Source organism: Eublepharis macularius, chromosome 17 (genome assembly GCF_028583425.1).
Source record: "Eublepharis macularius isolate TG4126 chromosome 17, MPM_Emac_v1.0, whole genome shotgun sequence".
Lineage (NCBI taxonomy): Eukaryota > Metazoa > Chordata > Lepidosauria > Squamata > Eublepharidae > Eublepharis > Eublepharis macularius.
Genome location: NC_072806.1, coordinates 41,555,918 through 41,571,104, shown reverse-complemented (window position 1 = coordinate 41,571,104; position 15,187 = coordinate 41,555,918). Strand labels below are relative to the sequence as shown.

Sequence of the window (15,187 nt, the reverse complement as noted above, 5' to 3'; positions counted from 1 at the left end):
ATTAAATTCTCCATCGCGTCTTCTACTGTTTTAACTCTCTGCTGCGTTCCTTGTAATTCACTGCTAATCGTTTCCACACCTTTTTTCACTTCTGACAGCTCCGACTTTACTGTCTGTGTAACTTCCTTGACCTCTTTAATAAGCTCCAATTTCGTGTCCTTAAGTTCTTTCATCATGTCTATAAGTTTTTTGTCCAAGTTTTCTATTGCCGATTGCCACTCTTTTTTCGACATCGTGGGGCTTGCTTTAGCTCGCTCCCACGAATCTGCTCTCTTCCTCAGCTCCGTGGCGTATAATTAAACGTTTTCCTTTTTTTTAAATGTCCCAATCTTTGCCAAAATTAATTTTTTATATCCAAAATGTCGGGCGTCTTTTCTCTATGGTTTCTCTATGTTATTATAATCCAAGATGGCCTACTTCCTCTTCCGCTGAAGCCACGACCCTTCCACTTTCAAAGATGGCGATTCCCCACTTCCTGTCCTTTGGCAAGGGCCGCTTCCCTCCAGCCACTCTATTGTTGTTACGCACTTCCTGTCTCCCGTCTTCCCACAGCAGGTCTCGCGATGGTGTCTTTTTCCCACAGCTCCAAAACCACAGGTATTCAAAACAATAGTCCGAATTTTGTAATAACTTCTTTAAACTTAGTCTCTTTTAAAGTACAACTCCTGCCGAGTCTTCACCTCCTTTTCGCTAGTCTGTTGCAGTTTAAAAGTCTACTTTCTTTCCTCTCTGTTTTTGTCAATCTGTCCCGTTTCAAGAGATAGCGATCTTTACCTTCTCTCCAGCTTTCTCGGGTTGTAATCGCTGTTTCGATCTTAAATTCTCCTCTCGACTTCCCTCCCCGATCGAAGCTTGGGTATGTAGGTCTTATGCCAGCCGAATTGGCCCCAAAATTGCCGCAGAGATTATAGCCGACCCGTCGCAAGGTGGGACCTCAAGGATCGGGGGGGAGACTCCTTGTGTAGAGCCCCCCCTCGTCCGAGATCTAACTCACCCTAGGGTCTTGAGCGTTCTTTGCCTGCTCCCCGCCTGAGAGCAGTCGGCCGCGGGTTATTTTCACCCCTCCGGCCGGTTAAAACGGCAATCCGGTCAGCTCCACAAATGGAGCTGCGTTAGACCTCCATGAATCCCAAACCGGAAGTCCCATCAAAGGTAATTTCTGACCGTGGCGGGCAATTCGTTGCCAACTTCTGGCAGGAGCTTCTGCAGCTTATGGGCATGGAACAAGGTATTGGCTCCGTCTGTCAGGTCCAGTGTATATATAAACTGTACTGACTCCATTTTCTAATGCTTCTAGTGTTTAAGTGCTTTCCCCACAGGTGCACCAGTTCCCAAGCAGATTTCTCACCGGATGAGATTGTTTTGTCTAACACCGTTCCACCAAGGATTGGCCTTGAGAGGGAGCAACTTCCCAAGACTGAAAGATGTTGTTTTGAGAACTATGGGGGGAGGCTGGTGCAGCTGGGAACTGTTACTTTGTACCTCATGCTTTGCCCTTCATTGGTAACAATGATCGTGTACCATCCTGAGTCCTCTATTCAGGACCGTGGACTATAATGGACTTTTTCTGCAGTAAAGTTTCCTTATTCAAACAATGGACTCTTGTTTGCTTGTAAAGGGGAATCTGTAGGAAGATCATTATTTAGCCACAGTCTGACATTTTGTTACCAATCATGCCTGAGTCGGGCCCAGCGGAATCCAAGGCAGTCCCGGACAGGGATCCTTTGTTTGATCCGTATGCGTCTCCCGACGATCAACCAGTGCAACCCCAAGAACCTCAGGAACCTGTACCAACAGGGAACGGAGCTTCGACTACTACCCCGCCTCTCATCGATCTCGGCAGTGGAGGGGAAAGGCCGACGGCCACCGCCCTCCCCTTGTTCTCGTTACCCACACCTTCGGAGTGGGGACCCAGACCCCGAGAAACGAGGGAGCGCAGGGCCAGTGGGGTGCACCAACAATTATCCATGGACGGGCGCCGGAGCCTAGAGACAGTCCCTGAATTTGACAGCAGGAATTCTAGCAGCGAGATCGCAAGACGATCAGGGAGACCCTCCACCCTGGGGGCCGTTTTCCCCTGTAGCCGCAGCCGCAGGGGGTTCTACGATGGGACAACCGGGTCCAGGTCGAATCCAACAGCTGGAAGCTAGATTGATCGACATGGAGGAAAGCCTAGCTCATGCCATACATCTGCTCTCGGTGATGGTGGCAGGAGAGAGACCATCACCTGAAGAGATGGCCGTACAAATAGCTACACTACAAAGCGTTATTCCCCATCTGAGGGATTTTGTCCCGTGGCAGCTGCCGCACTCAAGTTACCCTGCTGAGGGTGAAGAGGGATCCTACCCCACTGGCGAGGACCCTATCGACCCTCCCACATTGGAAGGAGAGGAGGAAACCCGTCCTGGAGAACCGGGAGAAACTCCCGCAGAACCCCCTAGACCGGACGAAGTCCCGCCTTCCGGGGATACTCCAGTTGAGGTGCCTGGAGAAACTCCAACGGAACCCCCTAGACCGGACGGAGGTCCGCCTTCCGGAGATACTCCAGTTGAGGTGCCTAGAGAAGGGCCAACTCGTCCGACAACGTCGCCGGTGATACCCCCTCCAGCTTCCCCAATAACGATCCGGCCGGATCAGTTAGAAGAGCCTCCAGCTCCTCCAAGAGAGGGATCGCCACATCAACCACCAGTAATTATTCCCATTCAGCAAATCCCAGGGGAAGGTCCACCAGTGCCACGGGAACAGCCTCTGATTCCCAGATTAACGACGCCGGGAGGGGCAAGCCCGCGCGGCCCAGCACCCATCAGGCCTTCGCCGCTGCGGCCCCTCCCGCTTCGACCGCAACTAATACCTCTACAGCAACCGGTACGTTTGCCTCCAGACCAACCAATATTACCACCTCCTAATCAACCAGTGGGGCCTATACCACTACGACCCCGCCGACCCGCCCCGCAGCAGCCGATCATGGCCCAACCTATTCGGCCACCTCCACTCAACCGCTACGGCCAGCACCTCCGGTGTTGCCACCGCCAGCCCGGCCGTGGTTGCCGCCTCCAGCCCAGCCGTTACTACCGCCACCAACCCAACCGAGGCCACCGCCGCCAGCCCAGCCGGTGCTACCACCACCGACCCAACCAAGGCCACTGCCGCCAGCCCAGCCAGTTCCTACATTACTATATTAATTTTCAACAAGATAACTGGATTGATCTTTTGCACTTAGCAGAATTTTCCTACAATAACAGTGTACACGGATCCACTGGAGAAACACCCTTTAAAGTAATATATGGCTATGACTTTAAACCGTTCCTGTTTGACACTCTCCCCCCTCAAACAGCGTCCAGAGATGTAGCAGAGTGGTGGGGGGACGCCGCAGAGCAATGGACTCTAATTCAGTCAAATCTGGATAAGGCTAAATGAGACTATAAGAAATACCCAGATCACCATTGTGTGGCCGAATGGGAATTACATCCAGGAGATCTTGTTTACCTTTCCACCAAAAATTTAAGGATCAATCAAACCAGTTGTAAACTGGCTCTCAAATTTGTGGGACCTTTTCCTGTTCGTAAAGTGATTAATAAAGTGACCATAGAACTTGATTTGCCAAAGAACTTACGTCATGTCCATCCAACATTCCATGTCAGCCTATTAAAAAGGGCTCCTCCTCCAAATCAATGGCATTCCACTACTCCACCGATTCCTACTCTGATTGATGAACAAATTCATTATGAAGTGGAAGAAATTCTGGATTCCAAGATCCGACACAACAAGTTGTATTACCTTATCAGATGGAAAGACTTTGAACCTGGTCATAATGAATGGGTAGAAGCCATCCATATCCGTGCCCCCAGATTGCTGAAAGTTTTCCACACTCATCCTCAGAAACCTGGGGAAGGGACATCTTAGACAGGGCAGAATGTCAGGTTCTGGTTGTGTTTAAGCCAGAGACTCCATTTTAACTTTGTCAGTGTATTAAGTGTGCTTCTTGCAGGTGGGAAGACTTCTGCTGGGAGCCTAGCAGAGGGAGAGGGACTGTTATCATCTACATACCTCTGCCTTCCTGCCGCCCTTGAGAAACTTTCCTTTTCTCACCCTCGGGCCATTTGTTTTGAGAACTATGGGGGAGGATGGGGCCTGAGGGGAACTGCTTATTCTGTACCTAATCCTTTGCTTGGCATTCGTAACAATTCTACAGTTCAGCTAAGATCTATGTATCTTAGAATGTGTACTTTATTGGTTGACTATCTTCAGTAAAGCCTTTTGAAATCAATGGACTTTTGTCTTATTGCAAGAGGTGGGCTGAGTTGCAACTTTTAGCAAGCCACAGTCTGACAGAAGCCTCACGCCAGGTTTTTGTCAATGAAGACTCTAAGCTCCTCCCACTTCTCTTGGTTCATTAAATACAGCTTCCCCTTCGGAAGTTTCTGCCCAGGGATGAGTTCAATAGTGCAGTCCGTAGCATGGTGGCAGGGGGGAGCTCATTTGCTTCTTCCTCCTCATCACTTGTTTCAGATCCCAGTATTCCAGAGGGATCTGCTTCTTTTGCCCTTGTGTCAGCAACACTGGTTCTAATAGAGGGGGAGCATTTCGGCCCCATTCTGGGGACCATTTTTGTGCTTGGCATTCTCTTTCTTTGAAGACCAATAACCTCGTCTTCCAGTTGATTTGGGGGTCATGATCCCACAGCCATCTGATCCATAACACCAAGGGGTATTTAGTGGCTGTGCTTACTATAAATGATCTGGATTCCCAGTGATTTCCCAAACCCAGCGGGGTGGGTTCTGTTTGATAACCAGTGGGTTCCCCTTTCATGTGGAACCCATCCATTTGTTCGAATATAATGGGCTCCTCTAATTTGGTGGTGCCTAGTCCCAATCCAGTCACTTGAGCAGGAGCTATTAGATCTCGAGAGCAGCCCGAGTCTATTAATGCTTGTACTCGCATATGAGTTCCCTCTTTTGAGTTAACAACAGTCACTGTCATAAAAAGTAAGGTCCCTTTGTCTCTCACCTTTGGCGTTGGTTGGATCCAGACCTGCCATCGCGACCTTTTCACGGCAGGTCATTGGCATTTCCCATTTGCGGAGCATTTTGGTCCTCCTCCTCCTCGGAGGGTGTTTCAGTGGCCTCCAGGCCGGATTCGGGTTTACCCCATTTCTGGAAAGTCTTTTTGGGTGCTGTCTTGGTGGACGGTGCTGGTTCCTTTGGGATTTGGCTTTTCCCCATGGGGCCCCTTCCACTTGGGCACTCCACTGCAAAATGTCCAAACTCCCTGCATTGGACACATGGGCCTCATTGCCATCGTAAAGTTCTTTCCATTCCTGGAGGTTGTGGTCCCTTGCCGTTCTTTAGCTCCCGTACTTGGATGCGTCGGTTTGGATCCTCCTTGCTGATGCAATTTCATAAGTTTTACTGTTTGCTCCTGGTTTTTTACCTCACCCGGTAGCTGGATCCATCCCAGCCAGGTTTCAGGGTCATCTTGTATTAGAACTTTTGCCACCAAGTCTGCATTTAGCCCGTCCCAAAAGAATTCTATTTTCATTCTTTCCGTCCAGTCATGAATTTTGGCTGCATATCATCTGAATTCAACTGCATGTTCGCGCAGTGGCCTGTGCCCTTGCCACATCGTTTTAAGTTTGGTTCTAGCCCTTTCCTCTTCGATCTTCAAATTGGGCTTTCAGTGCCTGTACAAATGCATCTAAAGTTCCTAATTCAGGCACATTGACCACATACCAATCGGCTGCAGGTCCACTCAACTGTGATCCTAAATGACTCACCTGACTGTGCTAGTTTGGGGACAGGTGGTCCCAATTTTGGAAGAACTCTAACATCTGTACCATGAAAAATCCCAGTTTCTCTGGGACTCCATCAAAACTTGCATCAAGTTTTGGCCAACTGGGATTCATTCCCTGCATAGGCAGCACTGGTAATCCTAGCACTTGTATGTCATGGGGCCCTGCCAGGGGAGAACCATCCACCCATCCGGTGGTGGCAATACAGGTCCTGCTCCTGGTTGTGGCATCAGTAGCCTGTGTGCTTGGCCATTTTGGGGCCTCCATGTGGTGGAGGTACTATCCATCCTCCTGGGGGGGTGGTAACATGGGAACGCCCCCACGGTTGTGGTCCCGGCTGAAGTTGGTAGGGGGCACCCCCTAATTGGTTGCTGGGCCAGGAGAACTTGCAGTGGTCGAGCCCTTGGTTGCGGCATTGGAACTTGGAGTGGTAAATTGTGAGGGAGCAGGCCCGGTTGAGTCCCATCCAACATTCGCTGTGATGGGACCATAAGTGTTCCTCGGCCCGAAGATGCTCCTGTGGCTGTTGAGAAGAGTAGGCCCGACAACACAGGTTGCAAGAGTGTGCGCATTGGTATTATCTGAGGATGTCTCAGAATTAACAGTGGCTGTGCCGCAAGGGTAGTCCCAAAAGGCATATGCATCTGCAGCCTTGGCTGTGCTACCAGTTGAATTTCCTGGTTCCCTTGGGGAGGCGTAGTATGTTGTAACCTCCCAATCGGAGGTACCTGTAATCCCTTCTGCTGTGTGGTCGCAGGACCCATTTGCAATCCACTCTGCTGTGTGGTAGCAGGACTGTGTTGTAATCCAGGTTGTAGTGCCATGGCCCTCAGTAAGGGAAATCCTGTGATCGATCCCCCTCGTGGTGGGGCAGCGATTTGGCTTCCACTGCTCCTGTTTATCAGTAATCCAACTTGAAGTGGAGTTGCTAACACCCCTGGTGTTCCTTGTAGCAGCCCAGTTGATAGACTGCCTGTGATTCCGGGATCTCCATCATTCCCTCTGTAGGGTATTGAGTAGTCTCACCAGTTGTTACCCTTGCTGTAAGGGTCAGATTTCCCTGGTTCTTAGTTGTGGATGATTCGCACACCATGTGTTGCAAGTTCTGTAATAACTGTCCCATGTCTCGGCAGAATTCATCCAACTCCGCTCACATAATCATAAATTTCCATGATTCGGGTACAGTGATTCCCTCATCTGTCCCCCTGGGTTCAGGAAATAATGTCCATGCCGAGTCTCTCAGGACCCCCATTGTGCCCAAGTCGCCCAGTTCTTTTAGGCAGTGGGGGCCTGATGCCGAGGATGACGGTGACTCCAGTCCACTTCCCATCTCAGTCTCCTCGCTGTCTGATGAGCTCTCTTCTCCATTTGTGCTTATCATCAGGTTCATAGAATCATAGAATCACAGAATCATAGAGTTGGAAGGGGCCGTACAGACCATCTAGTCCAACCTCCTGCCCAGTGCAGGATCAGCCTAAAGCATCTCTGACAAGTATTCATCCAGCCTCTTCTTGAAAACTGCCAAATATTTAAAAAGAGCAATCATGTCCCCCCTCAACCTCCTCTTCTCCAAACTAAACATTCCCAAGGCCCTCAGCCTTTCCTCGTAGAGCTCAGTCTCCAGACCCCTGATCATTCTTGTCACTCTTCTCTGCACCTTCTCGATTTTGTCCACATCCTTTTTGAAGTGAGGCCTCCAGAACTGCACACAATACTCCAGGTGCAGCCTGACCAAGGCAGTATAGAGAGGGGCTATGACCTCCTGCGATTTCAACGCTATGGCCCCTTTGATACAACCCAGGATTGAATTAGCCTTTTTTGCCACCGCATCACACTGACTGCTCATATTCAGTTTACAGTCCACTCTTACCCCAAGATCCCTTTCGCATATACTACTGCCCAGAAGTGTATCCCCCATCCAGTATTTGTGCTTCCCATTTTTGTGGCCCAGATGTAACACTGTGCACTTGTCTTTGTTGAATTACATCCTATTCACAGCTGCCCACTTCTCCAGAGTATTCAGGTCTTGTTGAATTTTAATTCTATCTTCTTGGGTGTTTGCTACCGCTCCCAATTTGGTATCATCAGCAAATTTAATGAGCAGCCCTTCCACTCCATCATCCAGATCACTGATAAAAATATTGAAAAGTACCGGGCCCAAAACCAAGCCCTGCGGCACCCCACTGGACACCTCCCTCCAATCTGATGAAACGCCGTTGACCACCACTCTTTGAGTGTGGTCCTCCAACCAGTTCCCTGTCCACCGAACTGTCCTATAGTCTACTCCACAGTCTTCCAGTTTGCCCATCAGAATGTCATGGGGGACCTTATCAAAAGTTTTAATATATCTTCTTCTGACTCATCTCCTAGATTTAGTATGGGGTGTCACCCATACAGAAGCGATAGTCTCTCCAGCTCCTCCACCTCTGGGTTCTCCTCATATGACATGGTGTCTGTAGTTAGCTCCAGAAGGGTACAGGGAAAAGAGAAGAATGGGACCTGTCAAAATGTCAGTCCCTGGTAGGTGGACCCCTCAAGCCTATCCTCTGTGAATACACGTTGCTTCCAGCAGAGTCAGCTTTATTAGGATCTATGCAGTTCAGGTCTGTTCTCCATCACGGAGCTTGACAGAAGTGACAATTCAAATCAAGCAATCTATGTTATAGTTGATTTTTCCCGCACTCCAAATGACAGTTATGTTTTGGCACGCAAACCTGGAAGAGTTCTGTGAGAACATATTATGTTATGACTTTGTATTATGTATACAATGCCTACTTCCCAGCATCTGGGAACAGGAGAGAAAATTAGAATCTAGACACATCAAGGTCACTGCTAGCCAAGACTTGCCTGTTTCTCTAAGATAACAGAAGAGGCCCTTTCTGGGACCTAAGGAAGTAATGTCAGCAATATGGTTACAGAGGATCAGAAGGAGAGTTACATAGTAATTCAATAACAAAGCATTGTAGCTGAAGCTTCAGCATATTGTGGCACAAGCATTATAACAAACAGACAACCATGGCATGGCTATACACAGACATGACAGCTGTACTGTAAAGAAGTGGTCTCAAAAAGATGGATCATTCAAGAGAAAGGGACGATAGACTTTACTACTATATACTGTCTTTTGCTGTAAATATGATCCTACTGGAAAGGCTAAAGTGTCTGACATCACCTATCTGTTGCTGACTGTCATAGCCCAAAACTTGGTGTGATTCACATGCCTCTGCTTTTATATGCTGATGACACAGTTTTGCTGCCTTGCTCTAGAATTAGCTTAAGATGCTTGCTGACTCGCTGTATCAATTTTTTTTTCTAAAAACAAGCTTCAGCTGAACTATGACAAGTCAAAAATCATAGTTTTTTCTAAAACTTGGAGACCATATAAATGGGCCATGGATGGGAATGAGATAAAAAAAGTTAAATATTTCAAATATTTATTTTCAATATAATGTGGCTTGGTCCACCCACTGCAGGTATGCAGCGAAGACAGCTGACATTAGTACATCAACTATAGCACTTTTTTTTTACTCCAGAGGTAATCAATTTTTACCAGCTGCTTCAAAAAAATTTAAATTTGAAGTGATTTCACAACTATTGTATGGTATTCCAATCTGGATTAGGGCCTTTGATTGGGTCATCAAACACGTTCAATCTAAATTTTTGCAAAAAAATTCTGGGCCTACCAAAGTGTTTTCCATATGCAGTTATTTGCTTAGAAACTGGTTTCATTTTAGTGGAAATGAGGGCCTGGCTTATGACATTTAAATACTGGCTAAGGTAACCTAGAAGACTTTGATAAAATGGACAGAGTTATGGTGTTTTATATGATTACGGCAGCCAGAATGTGTTATGCACAGTTGTGGAAGACTCAGGAGTTACCATCTGTGGAAGACTGGATTTTGAAAGTTTTGAATATGGCAGAAATGGACAAGTTAACAAGGAGATTGAAAGAACAAGAAGAATTGGAATATACATCAAGCTGGGAAAAATTCAAGACATATGTGGAGAAAAAGTGGGACATGAAGGGGAAATTGTGGTATTTGGATAGTTGTTAAGGGGAGATAGAAACTTACTTAAGGTTAAAAGGGGGTATATTATTATATTTTAATGGATTAGTATAGAGTTATAGAGTTATAGTATTGTAGTATTATAAAGTTAAGAGTAAGATAGTATAATTATTTGGAAAAGAATAAGATTGAATAACAAGATTGTATGGGTAATAGGAAGTATATATGATATTTCAGTGATGTAACAGAAGTAATAGATTTATAATATAGATAATAGGTATTTAAGGAATAGTATATCATATATATATGTGTGTGTGTGTGTGTGTACTTACTATATACTTATATAATTGTTATACTCTTAATTTAGATAAGTATTATATCAAGATAGTTAATACAAGTAGATAGATTAGACATATATTATATATATTATAATAGATTTTAAGAATTTATATGATATATGATATATTCTTTAGATTAAGTTGGGGATGGAAAACTGTTGGAGTCACTAGAAAAAGGGGGGAAAGTATGGGGAAAATGCAATGGGGTGGAAAATGATAATGACTTGTATGTTTATATTTGTAATCCCATCTGTAATGATTCCAAGTAAATGTGTGCATGTGTCTTTAAATGCTTGGTTTGAGCTAGGTGAAGAGTGGGGGTAAAAGAGAGGAATGAGTGAGCGATATGATTGGTTGACTGAGATTGTGGGCGGAGTGAATGCAGTTGAGACTGAGAGTGCAGGGAGAAAGGGGGGAGAGAGAAGAAAGCAGGCTAGCTGTGTGCTGCCTGAATATGTTGGAGTGTTTATGAGAGAAATATAACCTGTGTGGAACCTGAACTGAGCACGTTTGTGAAAGGACACTCAGTCAGGCCAGCTGTGTGAATGAGAGTAAATGAAGTAACTTTAAGAACTAAGAACTACTTTTATTAAACCAATACGCTTCTTGAAAAATAAACATTTATTTTGTTTTATTATATCCCAGTGTAGCTGTCATTGCTATATCCCATTCATATCCTCAGGGCCACATAGAACCACGAAGGAGCCTGATGCTTAAACATGTTACCAAAGGGGCAATTTGAATAAAATATTTTGGAATAATACATTCCTGGTGGCAGCAAACTACCCAGAGGGTGTAAGGGGAAGATTAAAAGAAAAATCTACCCCAAAGAAAGTGAAGTTCATAACACCATCCAATAAAAATTCTTTTAAAAAAAATAAAAATAAATACTGGCTAAGGTTACATTATAATTGTGACCCTGGGAGCTTTATATATCAAATGCTTTCAGAGTCCAATGTGTCAAATTGATCAGCGTATATTGTGGAGAAAATTAAAGGCATGGGTATATCTGTGGACTCACTGTCTATGTTAACTTCAAATGCTGCATTTCAACAAATTAATAGTAGGATGCTAAATACTGAGCGCCAGAAGTTATATAGCCTGGCTACTAAAACCTGCTCTCCCCTGAGCTTTGAAATTCCTCTCACTGTAGGGAGGATGGCTCCATATTTATCTTCCCTGCAGGTGCCACAACTTCATAGAGCATTTTCTTTGGCCAGGTGCAATGCTATGCCTTCAGCCATTCTATATGGCAGATTTAATAGGATAGCCTATTCCGCTAGATGCTGTTTACATGAACAAAAATGTGTCGAGTCAATTACACATGTTCTTTTGCATTGTCATTTGTATGCTGGTATATGTCAAACATATTTAAAATCTGTTCTAGCTAGTATGATGGATTGCTCTGACTCACTCAAAGTCTATAGACTGTTTAACGATCCCTTTTCTGAGGTCACCGAGAAGGTGGCTAAGTTTCTCCATTCCGCTTTGAAGTTGCGTCAAAGGATATCACAGAAAAAAGCTATAAGTGTATTTATGTATTTGTAATGTAGTATCCTTTTAATTTTGTTTTTTCCTTTTTTGTAAGTGGATAACTTGAATTGTTGATATATGCCAATAAAGGCTAACTTGAACTTGAAGTGTCTGAGGCTTTTCCATTTAGAGTCTCTCTAGATAAAAAAGAGACCTCAACAAGCTCAGAAGAATGTGCACTAGTTCTCCACATGGAGCCACAAAGTTGGCAAAATGTTCCATGTACTGTTTTATTGAGGGAAACGGGCTTGAGGGGGAAGGCAGGAGCAATCCCTCCTCTTGGGGTGCCCTTCTGAGCTTGTTTGATGTCTCTTTTTTGGAAAAAGAGGGGGACCACCAGGTTTGATTTCCCACTCCTCCACTTGTAGCAGCAGGGTGACCTTGGGTCAATCACAGCTCTTTGGAGTTCTCTCAACCCCAGCTACCTCACAGGGTGATAGTTGCATGGATAATAATCTCATACTTTGTAAACTGCTCTGAGTGGCTCTTAAGTTGTCCTGAACGGTGGAGTATAAATCAAATGATGTTGTTGTTAAAAAGAAGCAGTTCCCTTCAGCTGACATCTGAAGGGAGCACATTAAAGCCAGAGCATGCCCATGCAGAAATATATTGTCTAACAAGACGCTTAGAAAAGAAGACAACTGGAGTGGCATGACAGACATTTATAAAATTATGCACAGTATAGAGAAAGTGGGTTGAGATAACTTTTTCTTCCTTCCCCATAATAATAGAACTTGTAACATCCAATGAAGTTGATAGGCAGTAGACTGAGGATGGACAAAGACTAATTGAACTGTAGAATTTATTGCCAGTAGAGGCAAAGATGATCATGAGCACAGATGGCTTTTAAAGGGGATTCAACGTATTCATGACAGATAGGCTGCTGGACTAGATGGACCACCAGCTAGATCCAACAGGGGGCTTCTTATTGTTTTTTTATGTCAACCAGTACCTTGATTTCAGCTCCAACGTGAACTGGCAATCCCTCAACGTCTCTGTTTTTAAATATTTGAGAGTTGTTTCCATCCACCAGCCCCTGGCCATGATTAGGCTGTTGCATTCTGAACCAGCTGCAGTTTCCAGGTTGTTGCCAAGGGCAGTCCAACCGAGAGCATCCATATGTGTTGCTTGCACTACCAGTTTGTTTGTTTTACCCTTTTAATGCCAAAATAAAATTAAAATGTGTCAGTGTAAAGGAACAGAAAATGTCTTACAAATAACGAATCACAGGTTTACATTTCATACCAAAGAAACCATCTCAAACCAGGGATGTTTACATTGAAATGGTGGGGCTTTATTTCAAGTTCTAGATGAATTCTTTGTTGTCTTGTTGAATTTGACATTCTTTTTTCACCCCTCCCCTTTCACCTTTCCTAGGAATTTCCCCTGGCTGTCATCAGAGGATCTCATTGCCACTGTGGCTTCCCCACAATTCAGTTTCCATTACACAACAGCTCAGACAGGTCCCTCTGCAGAAGGCTACAGAATATAAGTGGCATAGCTGAAATGCCAAGGGTGAAGGACTACTGTCTTGTTTATCAAACTCCAGTCCAAGGTAAGAGACAGACCGACAGAGATATGTTGATGATATATAGATACAGCCATAGCTGTTTTAAACATGTGCTAGGTATTGTACACCATACAAATGGTGCCTACATGCTGGCTCAACTGTTTTAGAAGCTGGTGTGAAAGTCCACATGACAGCTGCCGTCAACATTTCCAATAAAACAAAATCTGAGGCCCCCATGGTATAGTGGTTAGTGTCTGATCTATGGTTGTTACCAGTGGGGAAGGAGGGATTTCTTTTTCTGAAATTTTCTTTTTTAGATATAACAATAGGTTCCTCTTACTCTCTTTTCCTCTTTAGTTTCTCATTCCTTTATCTCTGAGGGGTTTTTTTAGCGATGGGATAGTGTAGATTTTCTCACCTGTGGATTTCTGTGTATCGTTGTGCTACTGTAATATGATACAAAGGGTAAAAACAGTTTGATGGTAGCAAGGAAATGTTCAGACAAGTCCTGGCTTGTGTTTGTTTGTTTATTAGCTCATCTTGTTCTTAATTTTTCAGTTGTAGTATATAAATAAATAGATAACTTCTTAGAGTTCTAAACTGAATCTTCTTTTTTAAATTTTTTTTTTACTTAGTTTATATAATTGAATAACAGTTAACATTTCAACTTTCAAACAATGTAAAACAAATCAACAAACATAATACATGTAATTCTCAGGTATTAGAACAATGTCTGAACATTAACTTAGGGCAACCAAAAAAAAAGATAAATGTTTAGGAGGATGTATATCATTGATAATTAGAAATTCAAAAAACGGAAACCATTTAGTTACAAAGTTAGATTCTTTTGAAAGGGGTTGTGATTGACTAGTAAGGTCCGCAATTCTTTCTTGGATAAAGAAATCCCATAGCTTAATTAACCAATTCTCAATAGAGGGGATTTTAGATGAATTCCAGTTGGACGCTAATAGAGACTTGGCGGCCATCAAAAAGTTTCAAATTAACTCTTTCCTTATTTCAGGAACATCTACAGATTCCCAATGGTTAAAAAAAAATAGTTTTAGATCAAATGGGATAGAATATCCAGTGATATCTTGTATATTTGTTAAAATTTCTTTCCAATATTTCTCAACGTATGGGCAAGCCCACCAGCAATGTGCGAACGTGCCTACTTTGCCACACCCTTTCCAGCAGAGTGGAGAACGCTTTGGATAGATTAAAGAGAGTTTTGGGGGGGTTAGGTAACATCGATGCAGAATTTTATAAGACTGGACTTTAGCAGAAATAATATTAGATTGTAGTAGATTGGAAGTCCAAATCGCTTTCCATTGTGCTACAGAAATATCTGAGTTACAGTCGAGCTACCAATTTTGTTGGTACTTTAGAGGTTTGGATTCAAGTGTGCTTAAGAGCAAATTATATAATTTAGATATTAGCCCCTTTTGAGTCAAGGTTTTTTGATTGAAAATAATCTCAAAGTCTATCAGAGGGGTGTTAAAGATTTGTGCTACCTTAATGTGGTTCATCATGTGGGCTAATTAGAGGTATGTAAACCATTGTAATTTGTGTTGAAGTCTTTCCTCTATTTCTAATTTGTCTAATATGCCTTTGGATGAGGAGATATCGATTAGCCGGGTTAAGTCATTTTGTTGCCAAGTTTTTGCAAAGCCTATAGTGTGACCAGGGAGAAACCAGTTTTGGCCCCAAAAAGATGAATATCTTGATATGGTGGGTAAGATCTTTTTCCTATGTTGGTTCCAATTTGTCAGCATATCCTTAAAAAAAGGGTTATCAATCTTTCCTGTCAATTGATTTTCTTTACCATTCCAAATTAAGCTTTGAATTATTGATATTTCTTTATTTGGGTGTATAGTTTTAGTCCAATCTGAAATGCTTGTAGATTTTAAAATTTGTGTGATGTTTAATAATCTAATTGCAATTTGATACATATTTAAATCTGGGTAGTTGAATCCTCCATCTGAGTGTTTTAGTCTGAGAGTCTTAAAGGCTA

The 15,187-nt window shown here is 43.9% G+C and overlaps 1 protein-coding gene across 1 annotated transcript in view; it reads left to right on the top strand.

The window, feature by feature from the left end:
* The window catches only part of WSCD1 (WSC domain containing 1), a 157,191-nt gene that overhangs the window by 108,582 nt on the left and 33,422 nt on the right, over positions 1-15,187 (top strand). The window contains exon 5 of the mRNA XM_055001680.1: positions 13,044-13,221. Coding sequence (XP_054857655.1) covers positions 13,044-13,221 — 178 coding nt within the window. The remainder of the gene's footprint in view (positions 1-13,043; positions 13,222-15,187) is intronic.